This window comes from Chionomys nivalis, chromosome 10, assembly GCF_950005125.1.
Source record: "Chionomys nivalis chromosome 10, mChiNiv1.1, whole genome shotgun sequence".
NCBI classification, from domain to species: Eukaryota; Metazoa; Chordata; class Mammalia; order Rodentia; family Cricetidae; genus Chionomys; species Chionomys nivalis.
Window position 1 is genome coordinate 24,486,745 of NC_080095.1, and position 17,414 is coordinate 24,504,158.

The following is a 17,414-nucleotide window of genomic DNA, read 5'->3' on the forward strand; positions in this document are numbered from 1 at the left end:
TAGGCTAATGATGAAAATATCTAAACGATAACTATAAATAAATTTCATCTAGTTAGTGATATAAACTTTCTTACCCCCAAATACCATTAACCTTGATTGACTCTTGCAAATGGTTACTGTGGCATGGTTCCCTTTGACAAGCAGATAATTTAGGTCTTTCTTTACTGTTATTTCCGTCAATAAGGCTACACAGTATGATATTTAACTTTTTTAATTTTTAATTTTTTTGAGATTATAATATAGTATTTCTCCCTGCCCCACCCCTCCCATGTATCCTCCTCCTTGCTGTCTTTCAAATTAATAACCTCTCTTTAATTATTATTGGGGGTATGTATGTATGTGTATGTATGTATTCCTGACTTTGTAAATACAACCTGCTCAGTGTATATCGTGTTGCTTGTGTGTATATTTCCAGGACTGTTTAGTATTGAATAGCCAGTTGCTGTGCCCTTCCCTGGAGAACAGTGTTTCTCCCACTTTCCTATTGTTGCCAATAGTTCCTTGTTTATGGCTAAGACCTTGAAAGCTTCCCCCTTCAGTGTTAGCAAGTGTATTGGTATTTTCCTTGTTAGGATCATTTCTATTCCCTTTGCCATTTTAAATTGTATCCTGGCGTATGCTTTCTTTTTTAAAGTATCTTAATCTCATAAATTATGTAGAAATGTTCTCTATTTATCATTATCTTAATCTAACTCACTAGTACATAATGGGAAAGAATGATATTCTATATTTATTTCAAGTAGATACTTAGATGTTGTATCAGAAACTTTCTAGAAATATCCTTCCTTGTTTTTTGTTTGTTTTGCACATACACACGGCCCCCTGCTCCCACTCTCCCAGATAAGGTTTCTCTGTGTCAACTGCAACACTGGCTGCAACTCTCTTTTGTAGATCAGGCTGGCCTAGAACTCACAGTCCTGCTCTGAGTGCTGGGATTAGAGTATGAGCCACCACTGCCCAGCCCCATCCATAGTTTTTATGTTAATCTTATTTTTTTAGCAGTGGCACATTTGAATTGGGGGGGGGGCGGGGTTTCGAGACAGGGTTTCTCTGTGGTTTTGGAGCCTGTCCTGGAACTAGCTCTTGTAGACCAGGCTGGTCTCGAACTCACAGAGATCCGCCTGCCTCTGCCTCCCAAGTGCTGGGATTAAAGGCGTGCGCCACCACCGCCCGGCTTTACATTTGAATTGTTTTGCTCCTGGTGTTTGACTTTGTCGCAGGATCTTATTAAAGCTGACTGATCTGCATATGTGTGTGCTGGAATATTCAGTAGAGCAGCTTTGGCTGTGCTGCCTAGGCTGCACTCTAGTCCTTTGTATGCTCAGTAAGGTCATTTTTCCTTTGGGCTTCTGACATAGAAAACCATGTTAAGCTTTTCACTTCTGCTAAAAGTTGTGTTTGTTTTTAAGTACCTGGCTTAACTCAACCTGTAAATTTCCATTTAATGACTCTGCTAATAAAGGTACAAACCTAAAACCAGATGAAGTGGCACACACATTTAATCCCAGAACTTGGAATACTGAGGCAGAGGTCAGGAGTTTAAGGACAGTCAGGCGGTGGTACACACCTATAATCCCAACAATAGGGAGGGTGAGATAGGAAAATAGGAAGCTCAAGGGCAGCCTAGGCCAAAATTCTAACTTTTTTTTAAAAATTCTTTCTTAGAATCCTCACAAGTTCTTTCCTGATGAACGTTTTGGGGATGAAAGTCCGCTCTTGACAATGAGACAGCCTGGGAGATGTCGTGTTAACAGTACCCCTACAGCAGAAACCATGTTTACAGACCTGGACTCTTTTGTGGCCTTCCATCCACCTTTGCCCCCTCCTCCCCCTCCATACCACCCTCCAACTACCCCAATCCATAACCAGCTCAAGACAGGCTGGAAACCAAGGCCTCCCACTCATCACCCTTCTCGTTCATTCTCTTACCCCTGTAATCATTCACTGTTTCACTCCAGAACAGCTCCTAAACCTGGCCCCACCCCAGTCTATTTGCCAGGTGTTAAAGTAGCACCTCCCGATTGTACCAACACCACAGGCTTGGGAAGACAGACGGTTGCTGCTGCTGCAGCTGCTGCTGCCACTTCATCAGCGATAATATCTGAGAAGCAAGTGGTAAGTCTACACTTAGATAACTTTTTCTAAAACAAAGGCATAGGCCCTTAGAAGCTGTTCCTCCAGCTCCAGGGACCCTGCTGGGACTTAGCAACACCCAGAAGTGTTACTGACTGGAAGCCTTCCCTCCAGGGGATGGAAAAGAGGAGAACAAGCACAAATAGGACCGACCTGAGGTGGCTTCCTGATCACTGCCAAGTGAATGTAGTATACAGTGATTGAGCAGTGCACATGTATATCCCAGTGTCTGATCCTCTATGCAAGCACTTATGTAGCATCTTCTGTTCCCCTAAGCACTATGACTGATAAAAGTCCTCATGCATGTCTCCACCTCTAGCCATCTAATCCATCAGATCCATTTTACTCAGTGTTGGTTGCTAGGGCAAGTAGGTGGTAGTTGAGAGAGGGTTTTTCATCTGAGCTTTGAGTTTCTAGAGTTTAGACTTCTGTTCTATGTAATAGATTTGAGAAAAATAACAATGGCTTCTAGTTCTTAGTATTCCATTATGTGCTGTCAGCAGCGTTTGGTAGAGAAAAATAAAATAGCCTCATTGTTGAGTGTTGAGCTAGTATATACCTTGAGTCAGATTATTTTCCTTTCCCCTTCTGGGCCCGCCGTCCTTCCTTTCCAATGGCCAAGCCTTACAGTTACAGAAGTTCTATTTTATATTAAGTGCAATTCGCTTTAAAGGCTATTTATTCACTCATACATTCCTGAATATAGTAGAAAAAATGTAAATGCCCGAATTTTTAATAATAGAAGCTAGGTGTGGTGGCCCACCCACAGGGTTAGGGTTGCTTAAATTTCGGGAGTTTTGAGGTAGAAAGATGGGTTCAACGTAGAAAATTAAAAAGCTGGGTATAATGGCATGGCTGTAATCCCTGTGCACAAGAAGCAAAGAATGAGGATTGCTGCAAATCCCAGGCCAGCCAGGGCCACATAGTAAAACCCTCTCTCAACCAAACTAGTGATGTGAGAGGTAGCTTTGCATTTTAGTCTTCTTGTGCACGCATAAAGACTGAAATTGGGTCGGGCGGTGGTGGCGCACGCCTTTAATCCCAGCACTCGAGAGGCAAAGGTAGGCAGATCTCTGTGAGTTCGAGGCTAGCCTGGTCTACAGGAGCTAGTTCCAGGACAGGTTCCAAAGCAACACAGGAACCCTGCCTCAAAAAAACAAACAGCAACAACAAAAAAGCCCTAAGTTGGTTGGGTTTTTTGTTGTTTGTTTTTAATTTTTTTTTACGTGGATCATGGTTTTACTTGCATATAGTCTGTGTATCACATGTATGCCTGGTGTCCATGAAGGTAAGGAGAGGGTGTTGGATCCCCTGGAACTGGAATTACAGTTCCACTATGTGCTGGGAATGGAACCCAGGCCCTCTGGAAGAGCAGACAGTGCTCTTAACCACTGAGCCATCTCTCCAACGCCAGACCTGTGCTTAGATCACCAGAGCCCACATAAAAGCCTGGAAGACGTGATAGCCCACTTCTAATTCTAGCCTCAGAAGGTTAAAACGGGATTCCCCAGAGTAAGACGGCTAGCCAGATTAGCCATTGTCTTAGAATGGGATAAGATGAAGGAGAGAGAAGAGAGATAGGGGAAACCTAGTAGGAGAATAAATAAATTATATCTCACCAATACAGGAAAATGTTATATGGTAATCAAGTAATCTCAAAATTAAGTGACGTAATTGTTTTTTTTTTTTTGTTTTTTTTTTTTTTTTTTTTTTGGTTTTTCGAGACAGGGTTTCTCTGTGGTTTTGGAGCCTGTCCTGGAACTAGCTCTTGTAGACCAGGCTGGTCTCGAACTCACAGAGATCCGCCTGCCTCTGCCTCCCAAGTGCTGGGATTAAAGGCGTGCGCCACCACCGCCCGGCTTAAGTGATGTAATTGTATGTACATCAAAGTTTGAGATTAGTACAGATTCATAGGTACAAAGATGGAAACCTACATAATGCTAAAGCAATAACCTCTATACGGAAGTGTAGTGGTTTATATTGTTCTTATGCTCGTATAATTTTGTTTAATTTTATGACTCCTGAATACGAGCATATACTTCATAATCTTCAAATGATTGAAAAGAAATGTGTGATTTTTTTTTCTTTTTTATCATTCCCATTTGTTTCTGTTTCAGTGTACACAGCCTGTGCTGAATGATTTGATGCCAGATATCGCCATGGGGGTGTCTACACTGTCACTCAAGGACAGGAGGCTCCCAGAGCTTGCTGCAGACACAGAATTATGTCAGCCAGTTTCTGAAGCAGGACCAGGGCCTCCCCAGCATCTCTCATGTATTCCACAGAGACATACACACACGTCTCGAAAAAAACATCCACTAGAGCAGAAAGCAGATGGTAGAGAAAATCAGCAGGAATACCCAGATCTCTATGACCTCTCAAATGCTGCCTGCAGACCTTCCACTCCTGCTCCTGGCAGGCGCACTCCTTCCCCTTCACATGGTAGATATTTTGGTCCAGACTTGTACAGCCACAATAAGGCATCACCAAATGGCTTAAAGTCAGCTTACCTACCTGGTCAGACCTCTCCTAAAAAACAGGAAGACGCTAGGAGAGAATATCCACTTTCTCCCGATGGGCATCTCCACAAGCAGAAGAGTGAACCAATACGCTTGGATGTTGTTGAGCAGCCTCCCCAGAGGTCAGACTTTCCTTCAGCAGCCTCAGAAAATGCTGGCAATGGTGCAGCTCATGTCAGGGCACGAACTACAGTAGAAACAGACTTGACTTTTGGGCTGACACCTAACAGACCTCCTTCCCATTCTGCATGTAGCTCTGAAGCTCTAGAAGAACGATCTAGTAGAAGACTGACAGACAGTGAGTCCTTGAGCCATGGAGCTCAGAGAAACACAGATCTGGAAAGGGATGATTCAATAAGCAGAGGAAGGAGGTCACCAAGCAAGCCTGACTTTCTCTACAAAAAGTCTGCCCTCTGAAAGCAGCTTCGAGTCTGTGCCTGAGATGTGAAACATCCTGTTTTATGATGTAACCCAACAACTTACTGACCGGTTTATTGATGCCAGCTCAGTCTCACATTTTATTCTAGTTTCTATGTGTATATATGTTTATTATACATGGCATGCTGAGGGTTACTTTGAATGCTGCATCCGTCTCTTTTGTGTGTAACAGTTGTGTGGGAAGCATCTTAAAGAGAAAGCAAGCTGGCGCTTTCTTCTTCTTTCAGATGACTAATTTTTTTTGCACTTGTACGTTTATTTTATTTTTATTGATTTTATAACAGTGTGTTAAACTTTATTGCCACATTTAAAGGACTGTATTTTCATACTTTTTTGCATTTTATCTATCATCTACCAGTTTCCACGTGCATTGGATTGCACACTAAGATGTATTTTCTTACAAAATAGTTGTGTTTATTTTTTAATTATAGAAATTCCAAAGAACAGCACATCAAACGCTCCTCTCTTTTGGTGATTGTTTCAGTTCAGAAATCTTCCTACTCAGTCTCCATAAATCTAATGTCATTCTTTTTTTATAAGTCATGAAAGCCAATCTTCATTCCCCACAGCAGGAGTCCAGTCCAGGTCTTAAAATTTTTAGGTTCAGTAAAGAACAGGAAGGAGAAAAGCCTTGATACCCAGTCTGTGGCTAATGTGTAATCATAGTACAGGCATTGTTGAGGCCCTTGTAAATTCTGGAGTAGAGTTACTCACTCCAAAAGGTCTAAGAAAATTAGACCTTAGTATTAGAAAACAGTAGAGCTGGGCTTGGATATGGACATGCACACCTGTAATCCCAGCACTTGGGGGAGGGGGGGGCAGCAGATCAGATGTTCAAAGTCATCTTGGGTTACAAATGAACTGAAGACTAGGCCATGTGAGCCCCTGCCTCAAAAAAAAAGTAGTGGAGATGATGATGTGTGCACACAGGGCACACTGATGGGCCTGGCTCTTCATGTGACTCACTGTGCTTGGGGACATGACTGCCTTTGGTTGTCTTGCATTTTGTGGAAAACAAACAAAACCAAAAGGGCTTCAGTCTTATGTATGTCATTTGGTATTTGTAAGCATACATTTTTTTTAATGTTTTCAAAGTATGTCTAGATTTTTGGTATCATATTCAAAGTTGTATGATGCATAGTACTTCACCACCAAAAACTATTTTGTCTTCAGTGAAACACTACATGTCCTACTTGAACCCCACCAGAGGTGCTGGCTTGGCATTTTCTGAGTTACTGAGCACATGGGGATTTTCACAGTCCTTTCCCTTGGAAGGGCAGTATGTGAGCTAAGGACTGCTTTTGGATTTGTCTTATTTTGTTGTTTCTTACTCTCCGATGTAAATATATTGTTATTTAAGTTTTTAATCACTTCGGCATCAGTTGGACATTCACTTTGTATTTTTATAAACACACACAGCCGTAGCACTTAGAAGAAAAGAAACTTCCTGAACATTCTTTGTGGAGAAGGAATTTGGGAACCTCTTTTCTGTGTGTGTACATACAATTAGGAATCATTCACACTCGAAAACTATGCAGGGCTAGGGAGCACGAGCTACCATATAAGTGAATTACACGCACTTTGAAGTAAGTAGGTTTCTGTTAGGTATCGGCAACTCTGATCTCTCCTGAAACTGTAGTTTCTCATATGGTCTTTTCCCACTTTACCCTGTGGATATACACTCAGGAATGATCTGACACTTAAACAGTCCTAACAATAGATAATCTCACAGATGGGAGGTGCCCATCTCTGTATACCCCAGCAATCGCTACCACTAGTTCTGTTGCCTGGCTAGTTAGCTGCTGCTCGTGCATCCGCTGACTGTGGCTGACCCTTGTGATGGAATTCTGAGCTCAAGGCTTGCACAGGGCAGGCACATCTGCTTTAAGGTGGGCTTACATCGCCTTTAAGGCTCTTTCCTAAAGTCAGAAACTCACAGGGCTCTGCTCATTTTTTTAAGAGTTGGTGTCTTTTGAAGCACAGTATCAGATGGCAGAAGCAAAAAGCAATTCTGTTCTGTTCCTCCCCTGTGTGTCTGGGACCTATTGACAGGAATTATTTTATACGGTTTGAGATTTTTCCAGATCAGACCGTATGTGCAGATAACTGCAGAGAGAAGCAAGCACACCTGAAGCTTTCTCACCTCTTGACAGGTTTTGTTTTTCTACATTTTAGGACCATTTGTATCACACTTCATTTTCCTGAAAATTTATTAAATGTGCTTTCCTATCCACACTTGTAATTATAAAAAATTAGTAGATATTGTTCATAGTATTATTTAATTTATAATGTTTGTTTTTAGTGACTTAGTAAATTACCTGGCCAAACTGTGTGCATACAGGAAAATCTTGCTTTAATCTGTGGGATTGTGGAATGGTGTGACTTTCAGAAGATAAACAAATGTGGTTTTGTGTGTGATAGGATAGCTGTTAGTGGGATGTTAGACTGTGTGCCTCTGGCTGTGAACTCATCTATGAAGTTTTTTTTAATGCTGTACTTAAAAATGTGAAGTCTGGGTAGAGACAGTCTCAGAAAAGAAGGTATTTATGTATTATAAAACAATAGGCCACAGGAACTGGCATTTTTCTTAGTATAGAAATTTATTAAGAACCAAAATCCTAGATCTCCTTTTGAGACCAGGGACAATCGGGCCGTTTGGACAATCACCATTCCAGTCCCTCTGAGTGCTGAGGCTGGAGAACCACTGCTTAGGTTCTCAAGATGCTGTTGATCCTTTTCTTGTATTTTTGTTTTAGTTCTGAAATTTTGAAAAATAACTTACATTTAAAATCACCTGTTGCTCATAAGGAGAAAAATTAAAATCATCCAAAACATAAATCCTAATGTACCATCTCCCTTTTACACCCCCATTGATTTTATTTCTGAGTGTCGTCCCTAGGTCCAAGCTGGCCTAGTGTTTTAGTGACATATTGAGCTTTTAGGGCTTACTGGGTTAATTATATTTGTCTTTCTGTACCTCTTACGAACTAAACCTAATTCTTGATTTCTGCTTCCTCATTGGCTGTCCTCTGGCTTTAGGGCTTTTTGTTTTGTTTTGAACATTTGTCATCCTGTATTGCATCATCTTTCATTGCTTGTTGAAGTTCTCGCAATGGGCACAACCCTTGTACATTGGATGAAGCTGATACTACAGAACGCAATGGAAGCCGGTGAATGCCATGTGGCGCCAGCTGGGCCGAAGCTGACTTCTCAGGTGCATTCTCTGGAGTTGAGGATCAACACTCCCACAGTGTCTACAGCAAAGGAAATTTGTCTTCATAATATTGAACTTGCCTTTTAAGGGAAAAATACATTTCACGAAATTTGCATAAGGCCATTGTTTTACAGTGATAAGGCATCCATGTGTTTCTTAGGGCTGAGTTAAGCTCTTTGTAGTCAATAGACTTATTGCCGCAGTGATGGGTGCTATTCCCGGGTCTGCAGTGGTTCACAATGTCTACCATGTAGTTACTTTCAAGCCTCATTCAGATAATCTTGCTAAGAGCTATTCTGCACGCCCTAGAGGTGTTTTTCTATCTTCTCTCAACACTGCTGTGTGAACAGTGCTCTGTAAAGTGTGTTATTTTGTCCCATCACTTGTACTAGTTTTCGTGTGGTTATTGTCTGAGCAAGTCTTTTGATTTTGTTTTCCCTAAAAAATATATATCCATGACTGTACCAATCTTCCATATATATAATGCTGCAGCCATTTCTATAGAATGACTGTTTGCAAGTTTGTGTCTTGGAAATATCTTCTACTTGTGTGTTTATGTGAGCTCTGAGATCAGATAAGCTCTGGAAGAGTCCTCGGGTGAACCTGCATATGACTGCAGGTTCTCTGGGTAGGCCCTAGGGAATTCTGCTCTTAGAAGGTTCCTGAGCTCCTTTTGCCATGTATGTGCCACATCAGGCCTCCACCACCAAGTTTCTTGTGGTTGTGCTGTTAATGGTAGAGTCAAGTGCCTTCAATGCTAAAGGCTCAGAAATCTTTCTTAAACTGATTTCATGTCCTATGCAAGTGTTTTCTACAACCTGCATAACCAGTACTTTGTAAGACTTGTTTACGCTTCAATTGTACATAGTGTTTTTTAAAGAAATATATAGTATTTTTATTTAGGTACCTCCAAACTTGAACTCGTCTGTGTGAAGCATTGTAAACGATACATTTCTCTTTTGAGTACCATCACAATTGTACAGAGGTTTTCACTGGTTCTATTTTTCTACTGTTACTGATAAGCATGTAACACTGACTATCCTACATATAGTTGGCATTTCAAATAAATGGCTTGTATAGAACCTGTGGAGTTGGACCTAGTCTGTTCTAGCAGTACAGCATGCAATCTTTTTTTAATAATTTAACTTTATTTTATGTGCATTGGTGTGAAAGTATCAGATCCTCTGGGACTGGAGTTACAGACACATGTATGCTGCCGTGGGAGTGGGGGGGTGCTGGGAATTGAACCTAGGTCCTCTGGAAGAACAATCAGTACTCTTAACCACTGAGTCATCTCTCCAGTCCCCAGCATGTGGTCTTTATCTACAGATGTGGTTGTGCCCCTTGAGGGTAGAATCTGGAGGTTTTCTTGGTTTTTCTGTCTCATGATTTCAAATTTTCAGAAACATCTTGATGGTGGTAGTTGTTTCCTTGGAAAGTATTCATTTTGATTCATCAAGCTTACTTATATTTCACCCAGGACATTTTTTGAGAGACTTCATTGTACAAATTGGAGCAGTGATCTCAAGAGGAAGTTCCACCCATGTGTACCAGGCACCTGCAGCAGGATCAAGACATAACTTTGACATTTTAACTCCCAGGATGGGAAGACTCCACGGAGTGACCTTTAGAAAGATAGACTGTCGCTAGACCGAGGGGAACCAAAGCAGGGCTGAGGAGGGCGGAGCCTGGGGGGTGGCAAGGGGCTCTGGGACTCCACCTTACCCTTCTTGGACAGGCAAAAGGTTTTGAGATTGGCCCTAATGCCTGTTTCAAATGTCAAAATTGCCACAAGCTTTAGCAGAAGATGGAGATGGGGGGAGGGAGGGGTATTAGCCAGACTTTTCAACAGTGGGAGAGGCTCAGGAATACTGCAGAGACCCAACTGAGAGGGTTCAGGTACAGAGATTGCAGTGTTTTGTGATTTGGTAACTTGGTAGGCAAGGCAGGGAGGGTCTCGTCTAGAGGAAAGCAAACTGAGTATTGTAGTCATATTAATTTGGCCAGTAGTTGTAAGCAGTAGCTGAGAAGTGTATTTAGGTGGAAACTCAAGAAGAATGGTCCACATATACCGCATGACTGGGGACACTGGAAGGAAGATGAAAGGGTGAGGACCCTGGAGGACCCCACCTTCCTAGGTCCTTTAAAGGAGACTCGCTGGCCCAGGGCCCCTACAAGCAGGAAGGAAACCTGCAGCGTGGTACTCAGAAGGCCCAGCCAAGGGTGCTACAGGAAATGTGGTCCTCAGAATAAAAGTGCATTGTGAAGAAGAGAAAATGAGAAATAGATGTATGTGACAATTCTCAAGAGTGCTTACAGGACTACCACTGATAGGGACACCGGTGCTACAAGGTAGGAGGACTTGGCTTGAGAAAAGGGGTTTCTCTTGGTAGCCCTAATGGCCTAGAACTCACTATGTAGACCACACTGGCCTCAAACTTGAAGGTCTGTCCGCTGTGGGGCGGTGGTGGCGCACACCTTTAATGCCTACAAAGGAAGTTATAGTACAGCCAGGACTGTTACACAGAGAAGCCCTGTCTTGAAAAATAAAAAAGCAGACAAAAAGATCTGCCTGCTTCTGCCTCCTGAATGCTAGGACTAAAGGCATGTGCCCCTATTCCCTGCTTGGTTCTTTTTTTTTTTTTTTTAAATTATGTATACAATATTTTGTCTGTGTGTCTGCCTGCAGACCAGAAGAGGGCACCAGACCCCATTATAGATGGTTGTGAACCACCATGTGGTTGCTGGGAATTGAACTCAGGACCTTTGGGAGAGCAGACAATGCTCTTAACCTCTGAGCCATGAGCCATCTCTCCAGCCCCCCCCCCCCCGCTTGGTTCTTTATTGTACCATTTGATACTGATTCTTTTTGTTTTTTTAAATGGGGCTCAGAGTTGGCTTCAGGTATACTGAGCATATGCCCTACCACCAAGCTAAACCCACCAGCCTCTGCTTACATTAATTTATTCGGGGTGAGCACAGGCCCAGCACAGTAAGCTAGTGAAGGTTGAAGACAGCAGACAGGAGTTGGTCCTCTCCTTCCTCTTGGGAATCAAATTCAGGTCATTAGGTCAGCAGTAGGCGTCAGTACCCATTCATCTCCATGTGACTATATTACCTCTTCCAATTCAAGGGAAAAGACTAAAGATCACTTCCTCACTCCTCAGAAGTGGCTGTTGCTTAGACAGTTTAGAAGGATGACTCTAGGGGAGAATAGGGCTGGCAAGACTGCTAGGCAGGCAAAAGTCTCAACAGGAGGTGAGAACACGGAGGTGACTGGGTAGATGGCTTAGTGAGCAGCTGGGAGGGTGGAGACTGGAGGAACCGGGGGTTAAGGAGGTACCTGTCAGAGGCAGCAGGGTGGGAGTCACTTTATACCTGCTCATCAATGTCTGGCATTTAGGCGGTACTCGGAAGGAGGTTGTCCTTGTCAACATAGAGCTCAGCTCAGCAGCATCCTTTTTCATTGCAGAGTGTGTGTGTGTTGGGCATGCGTGAGCCATGGTGCATGTATGGAGACCAGAAGCCAACTTTCAGGAGTCAGCTCTCTCCACTCTGGGACTAAGGGATTGAACTCAGCTTGTCAAGCTTGGCAGCAAACAACTTTGCCCACTGAGTCATCTCACCCACCCTCAGCACAATTTTTCTATCAAAATTTTATTTTATGTGTATGAGTGTTTTGCCTGCATGTATGTCTGTATCCCATGTATCTGGAACTACATATGGTTGTGAGCCCCCATGTCAGTGCTAGCAGTTGAACCTGGGTCCTCTGAAAAAGTACCCAGTGCCCTTAACCACTGAGCCATCTGTCTGTTCACTTAAGAGTTCTTCCTTCTTGGCCGGGTGGTGGTGGCGCACGCCTTTAATCCCAGCACTTGGGAGGCAGAGGCAGGTGGATCTCTGGGAGTTCGAGACCAGCCTGGTCTACAAGAGCTAGTTCCAGGACAGGCTCCAAAACCACAGAGAAACCCTGTCTCGAAAAACCAAAAAAAAAAAAAAAAAACTTCCTTCTCCATACTAATTTCTTCAAGTTCAGAAGTCAGCAATTTTTCCTTCCTTCTAAAATGGTTTTCATTTCTGTTTTTTGTTTTGTTTTGTTTTGTTTCAAGAGTATGGCAGGGGCTGGAGAGAGGCTCAGAGGTTGAGAGCACTGGCTGTTCTTCCATAGGTTCTGAGTTCAATTTCCAGCAACCACATGGGCTCACAACCATCTGTGTGTAGGCATAGGATGCAGGCAGAACATTGTATACATAATAAATAAATAAATAAATATCCCGAACCTTGGGGGGGAAAATGGCAGTCTTGTGATACCCAGAAGCTAGTATTCCACAGCATCCCAAGAATGGGGTATCCCCATTCTTCATTCTTAGACTCTCCTTGCACCTTGGAGGGGGTAATAGATGTCTTATTTAGTGACCATGCAATGATCACTGATTGTCAGCTCTTTGAGAATTATGGATCTCTATAGCAACTGACAGCAACCCTCATCTATGACCAGAAGCCTAAGTATTTGCCAGGCACACCATGTTACTACTGCCCGTCTGCTACTGTGCCTTGTCCCAGATGCCTGGCACATCACTGGTCCTTAGTTTCCAGACTACCATCCCCTACTACAATTACTTGAAACCCTTGGTAATTTCTAGGGTTTGGGTCCCTTTGCTTAGTCCCCCTATCCAGATTGCCAGTAGCTTGATGCATTTCCTGGCTACCCCCATGGACCACATGCACAAGGTCCCCAGAATCCTCTCCCCAAGTTTTCTTGTAGTTTACACTACTCATGCAGATTTGAGAGATGTGTTCTGACAGAAAGGGTAAAAGTAGGTTGCAGGGTTCTGCCTTCCCATCTGCCAAACATTAACTACCCAGCATTCCCAATAGCCTGACACTGATCGTGTCATTGGGATTTATTAGGAGCCCTGTCCAGTCTTACATTCCAGCCTGACCACTCCCTCAGGCATACGATGCTTGTCCTCCTGTGAAGTCTCCCCAGTAGCCTGAGCCACATCCTGTGGACAGCCTCAGATTTAGGATTCTAGTGGCATCTTAAAACAGTGGGGAACTATGAAGCCTAGTGTGCAAGTATGCTAGTGACCACTGCTGGGTTGTGGCAGAGCTGGGACAAAGGGGAGGAAGGGGAGGCCAGGATGCTCTGGCAGAAGAAGAGCCTCCATAGGTAAGGTTCATCGGAGAACCCTTATGGGACATTTTCTCTGCAGCGTACTGATCATGCTGCCTCCCAACCCCAGCTTCCTCATCCCTAATGTGGTTTACTTAATAAGCACTGGTTATAGACTTGACATGTGGGTCTTGTGACCTTCAGCTCACCCTTCATGATAAACCATCTTTCCCCTGCCCTCAGGAGAAGGGGACCCTGTTGCACTCTCCTGAAATTCCTCACTGTGCAGTCTCTCCAGCTACATAAATATCTTCCATTTCTGGAATATTCTATTTGATATAATGTCTCCCAGATATCTGCGGTGAAAACAACTGTTCTTCCCTTTTCTGTTTTCTGATAGACCTACCAAAGATTCTGGGGATTCCCCAATTAGTCAGAGAGTAACCCCAGAGAGGTCCTAGAGTCTCCTGCCCCTCCTCAGTGTATCTGGTATTTTGTTCTTAGCACCCTGTAGTCAGTCAGCACCTCTGCTTGTCATTCTTGCTCTCCTGAAGTCCTGGGTTCGGGTAAAATCCTCCATCCCTCCTACCCCCACCCCAGCCTCCCAGGCCTCTCCAGCCTTCCATTTTCCTCTTGCCCTAACAGAGGTCACGGTCTCATGTCTCACTTCCCAGCGCTCTCCGGGAAGTGGACTTTCATAAGAAAGTCCTGACTGGGATGCAGGAAGGGCATCGGCTGGTGGCTGGCCCCTTCAACAATCCCACACCTTGTAGTTGTCCTACTTACTTACAGTCACCTCCCCCACCCTGCCACTTCCTTCACACACTGACGGCCTGGCTTCAGCCTCTCTCATGCCCTCCAATTCCAAGCCCTGATGGCCACAGCGGGGACAGCCATTTCCCCAAGGGTTCCACCTTGACCTGTTCGTTCCCTCCTACTCTCAGCCCACTTGTCTTAGTTAGGGTTTCTATTGCTGGGAAGAGACACCATGACCACGTCAACTCTTACAAAGGAAAATCTTTAATTGGGTTGGCTTACATTTTCAGAGGGTTAGTCCATTATCATCATGGAGCAACGTGGTGCTAGAGAAATAGCCAAGTGTCCTACATCTTGGCTTGCAGGCAACAAGAAGTAAACTGTCTCACTGGGTGTGGCTTGAGCATATATGGGACCTCAAAGCCCGCCTTCCACAGTGACACACTTCCTCCAACACGCCATACCTCCTAATACTGCCACTCCCTTTTGTGGCCATGATGCCTTCTCAAGTTTTCCATTTAATACTCTCCTTTAACTTCTGTGGAGCTGACTTCCATCCTCTTCTGTCCCCTCCACGACAGCCCACCCAGAGCTGTCATTCACTTCCTTCTCTGGCCTTTGAGCTGCAAGTGATTGACACATCTGTCTCATGTGCTGAACTCAGCTATGGGAGACTGAAGAAAGCCCCACAGCTACAACGTCACCCAACCCAGAGAAACTTCAGAGATCTTCTTCCTGTGTAGCCTCCAGCTCAGTTATCCCCTGACCTTTGGAGATGCCTTTCTGGGTCTAGAGCCAGCCCCGTCTTCTTCCAGTGCATCCCCTCTGATGCACTCCAGCCATCTGCTCACAGTTCCTGCTTCTCTTGGTTCCCATGAGTCCTGCAGCTGCCCTCCCCTCGCGCCTCCACAGCTCCTCAATGTCATCGTGATCACCTGTGCCCTGCACCCCACCTCTCTAATCTGTCCTCTGCCCTACCACACTTCCATCCTCTGCCACTAGGGAGCCCTCCTGCCCTGAGCACCGTGCCATCTTCCCCTCACTGGCTAGGGAGGCTCTGCCAGTAGGTCTTATCTGGTGCTTTAGAGCAGGTCCATGACCCGGAGAAGGCTACCTCATCCAGTCAGCTTCCTCAGAGAACACGGAGGTCCATCTGTCTTAGCTCTTAGTCTCATTAGTCAGCTTAGAGATTATCGAATCTCAGTAGGCCTGTTCCCTCTTACCTCCCCCTGCCACCAGACACCATGGCGCCCACAGCTCTGTGGCACTGCCCTGCTTTCCTCTCATCTCATTAGCCGCTTCCCCAGCTTGCCTCTAGCACCTATGTTGGTGTTGGTTTTCTGGCGTCTACCCTCACTTTTCATGTGGCTCAATATGGGCTAGAGGCTCCTCATTTGAACGGCTTCAATGACCATGGGGGCTGCTACCTACAAATTCTATCCCGCCTTAACCTGTGACCTGAAACCCTATTACATAGGGCTGGGGAGATGGCTCAGTGGTTAAGAGCACTGGTTCTTCCAGATGGACCCAGGTTCAATTCCCAGCACCCCCATGGCAGCTCACAACTGTCTATAATTCCAGTTCCAGGGGACCCAATACCTATGGCAAAACACAAATACACATAAAATCAATAAATTTTGGTCAAAGACTTTGTTAGGGTCTTTATCCCATCTTATACCCAGGAGTCAACAGCCCCTTGTGAGTCATGATGGGGCCTCTGGCTTAGCCCCCACCAGGTACGTTAGTTGACAGTCACTTCAACAGTCCTCGGAGGCCATAGCCTTCTGTGAGTCCCTTCCCTTGCCCTGCGGAGTGACAGCTGTGGCCAGAGAAGCCACAGTTCTGCAGGCGAGGAGCCTCCCAAGACATGGGAGGTCTGTAAAGAAACTGTTACCCTGTAGGTGGCCCTTAGGGTCATTTGAAAACATTGTGTGCTTCTTGGGCCTTTGTATGGTAGAGTGGTGATGACACCAGCGACCCTCACTTTCAGGGAATAGTTGTGGACACCCTTCCTTCCAATTGTGTCACCTAGACAGCATCCCCCAGTCACTGAACTCATTTCCCTTCAGGCCCCACTGACACTTTGCTCCCTGGGCCATAGTAGAAGAACAGGATGTTGCTCACTTGCTCTCTACCAGGTACCCAGTCCAAAGCACAACCATGAGGGCATAGACACCCCAGTGGGACATGCGAAACTGGGCATAGGGGCTGTCGTGGCCAGGGTCCTGGGGTGATTGCCCAGCCCCTCCAAGGAATTCCTTCCCTCTCGGGGCTGTGTTGAGGGCCGTTAACCACTGTATCCAGACTTCACTCCCGCATCCTCCCCTCTGTGGAGGAGCTAGCTCGGGCTTCTTTCCTCCTTAGGGTGCCTGCCCTATCTATTTCCTCTGGGCCCCAGGCTCTCTGCTCCCTGCTGTAGTTCAGATCTTGTGAGGCTGCACCTGAGCTGTGAGCTCTAGGCTCTGCAGCAGGCTGTGCTTCCATTCCGTCATGCTGGTTGATGGAAGCAGCAACCCCTTTCCTCTCACCCTCTGTGATCCTCAGCCCTGCCACCCTCCTGCCATCTGCCTTGTATGTTCTGTGAGGTTTGAGCATTGAGTTTTTCTGTGAGATCACCTCCTGTCCCTGGATATAATATGGGGAAGCTGGGCTGCAACCAAGCTTTCTATGAGGTTTAGAAAAACTTCCCTGGGTTAGATATTGGAAAAGAATCAAATCTTTTATGTCAGTCTAAGTTCATCTTCTAGCGGCTGGAGGATGGCTCAGAGGTTAAGAGCACTGGTCCTCATTCAGAGGACCCAGGTTCAATTCCTAGCCCCCACATGGCAGCTCACAACTGTCTGTAACTCCAGTCCCAGAGAACCTGACACCTTTACACCAATGCACATGAAATAAAGTTAAATAAATTATTTTTTTTAAAGAAAAAGTTCATCTTCTAAACCAACGGAGTGTCCCCTCACGTTTTGCTTGGAAGCATAAATCAAGCTGGAACTGAACTGGAAGCTGCCGCGTGGCAGCTATTACAGTGCCCAGGGCTGCTATGCTGCTTCCTGGTGAAAACAGGACATCAGTCTCAGCTTCAAGGTGACATGACCATCCCAGTGGCTCCTGGGAATTCTTCCAGGGTGGTTCCCCAGACAGCACTGGCCTTCCACAGGCCTGCTAGACCACTTCTTTGACTTGCCCCTTCTGCACCAACCAGGTCCTCTAAGGGACGAGAACCAGTTTTCCTGGCACC

The 17,414-nt window shown here is 45.0% G+C and overlaps 1 protein-coding gene across 2 annotated transcripts in view; it reads left to right on the forward strand.

The window, feature by feature from the left end:
* Nucleotides 1–9,370, forward strand: part of Btbd7 (BTB domain containing 7) — a 92,825-nt gene extending 83,455 nt beyond the window's left edge. For both annotated transcript variants that reach the window (XM_057782704.1, XM_057782705.1), the window contains exons 10-11: nucleotides 1,666–2,115; nucleotides 4,251–9,370. In XM_057782704.1, coding sequence (XP_057638687.1) covers nucleotides 1,666–2,115; nucleotides 4,251–5,069 — 1,269 coding nt within the window. In that variant the 3' untranslated portion in view covers nucleotides 5,070–9,370. The remainder of the gene's footprint in view (nucleotides 1–1,665; nucleotides 2,116–4,250) is intronic.
* The last annotated feature ends 8,044 nt before the right edge of the window (nucleotides 9,371–17,414 follow it).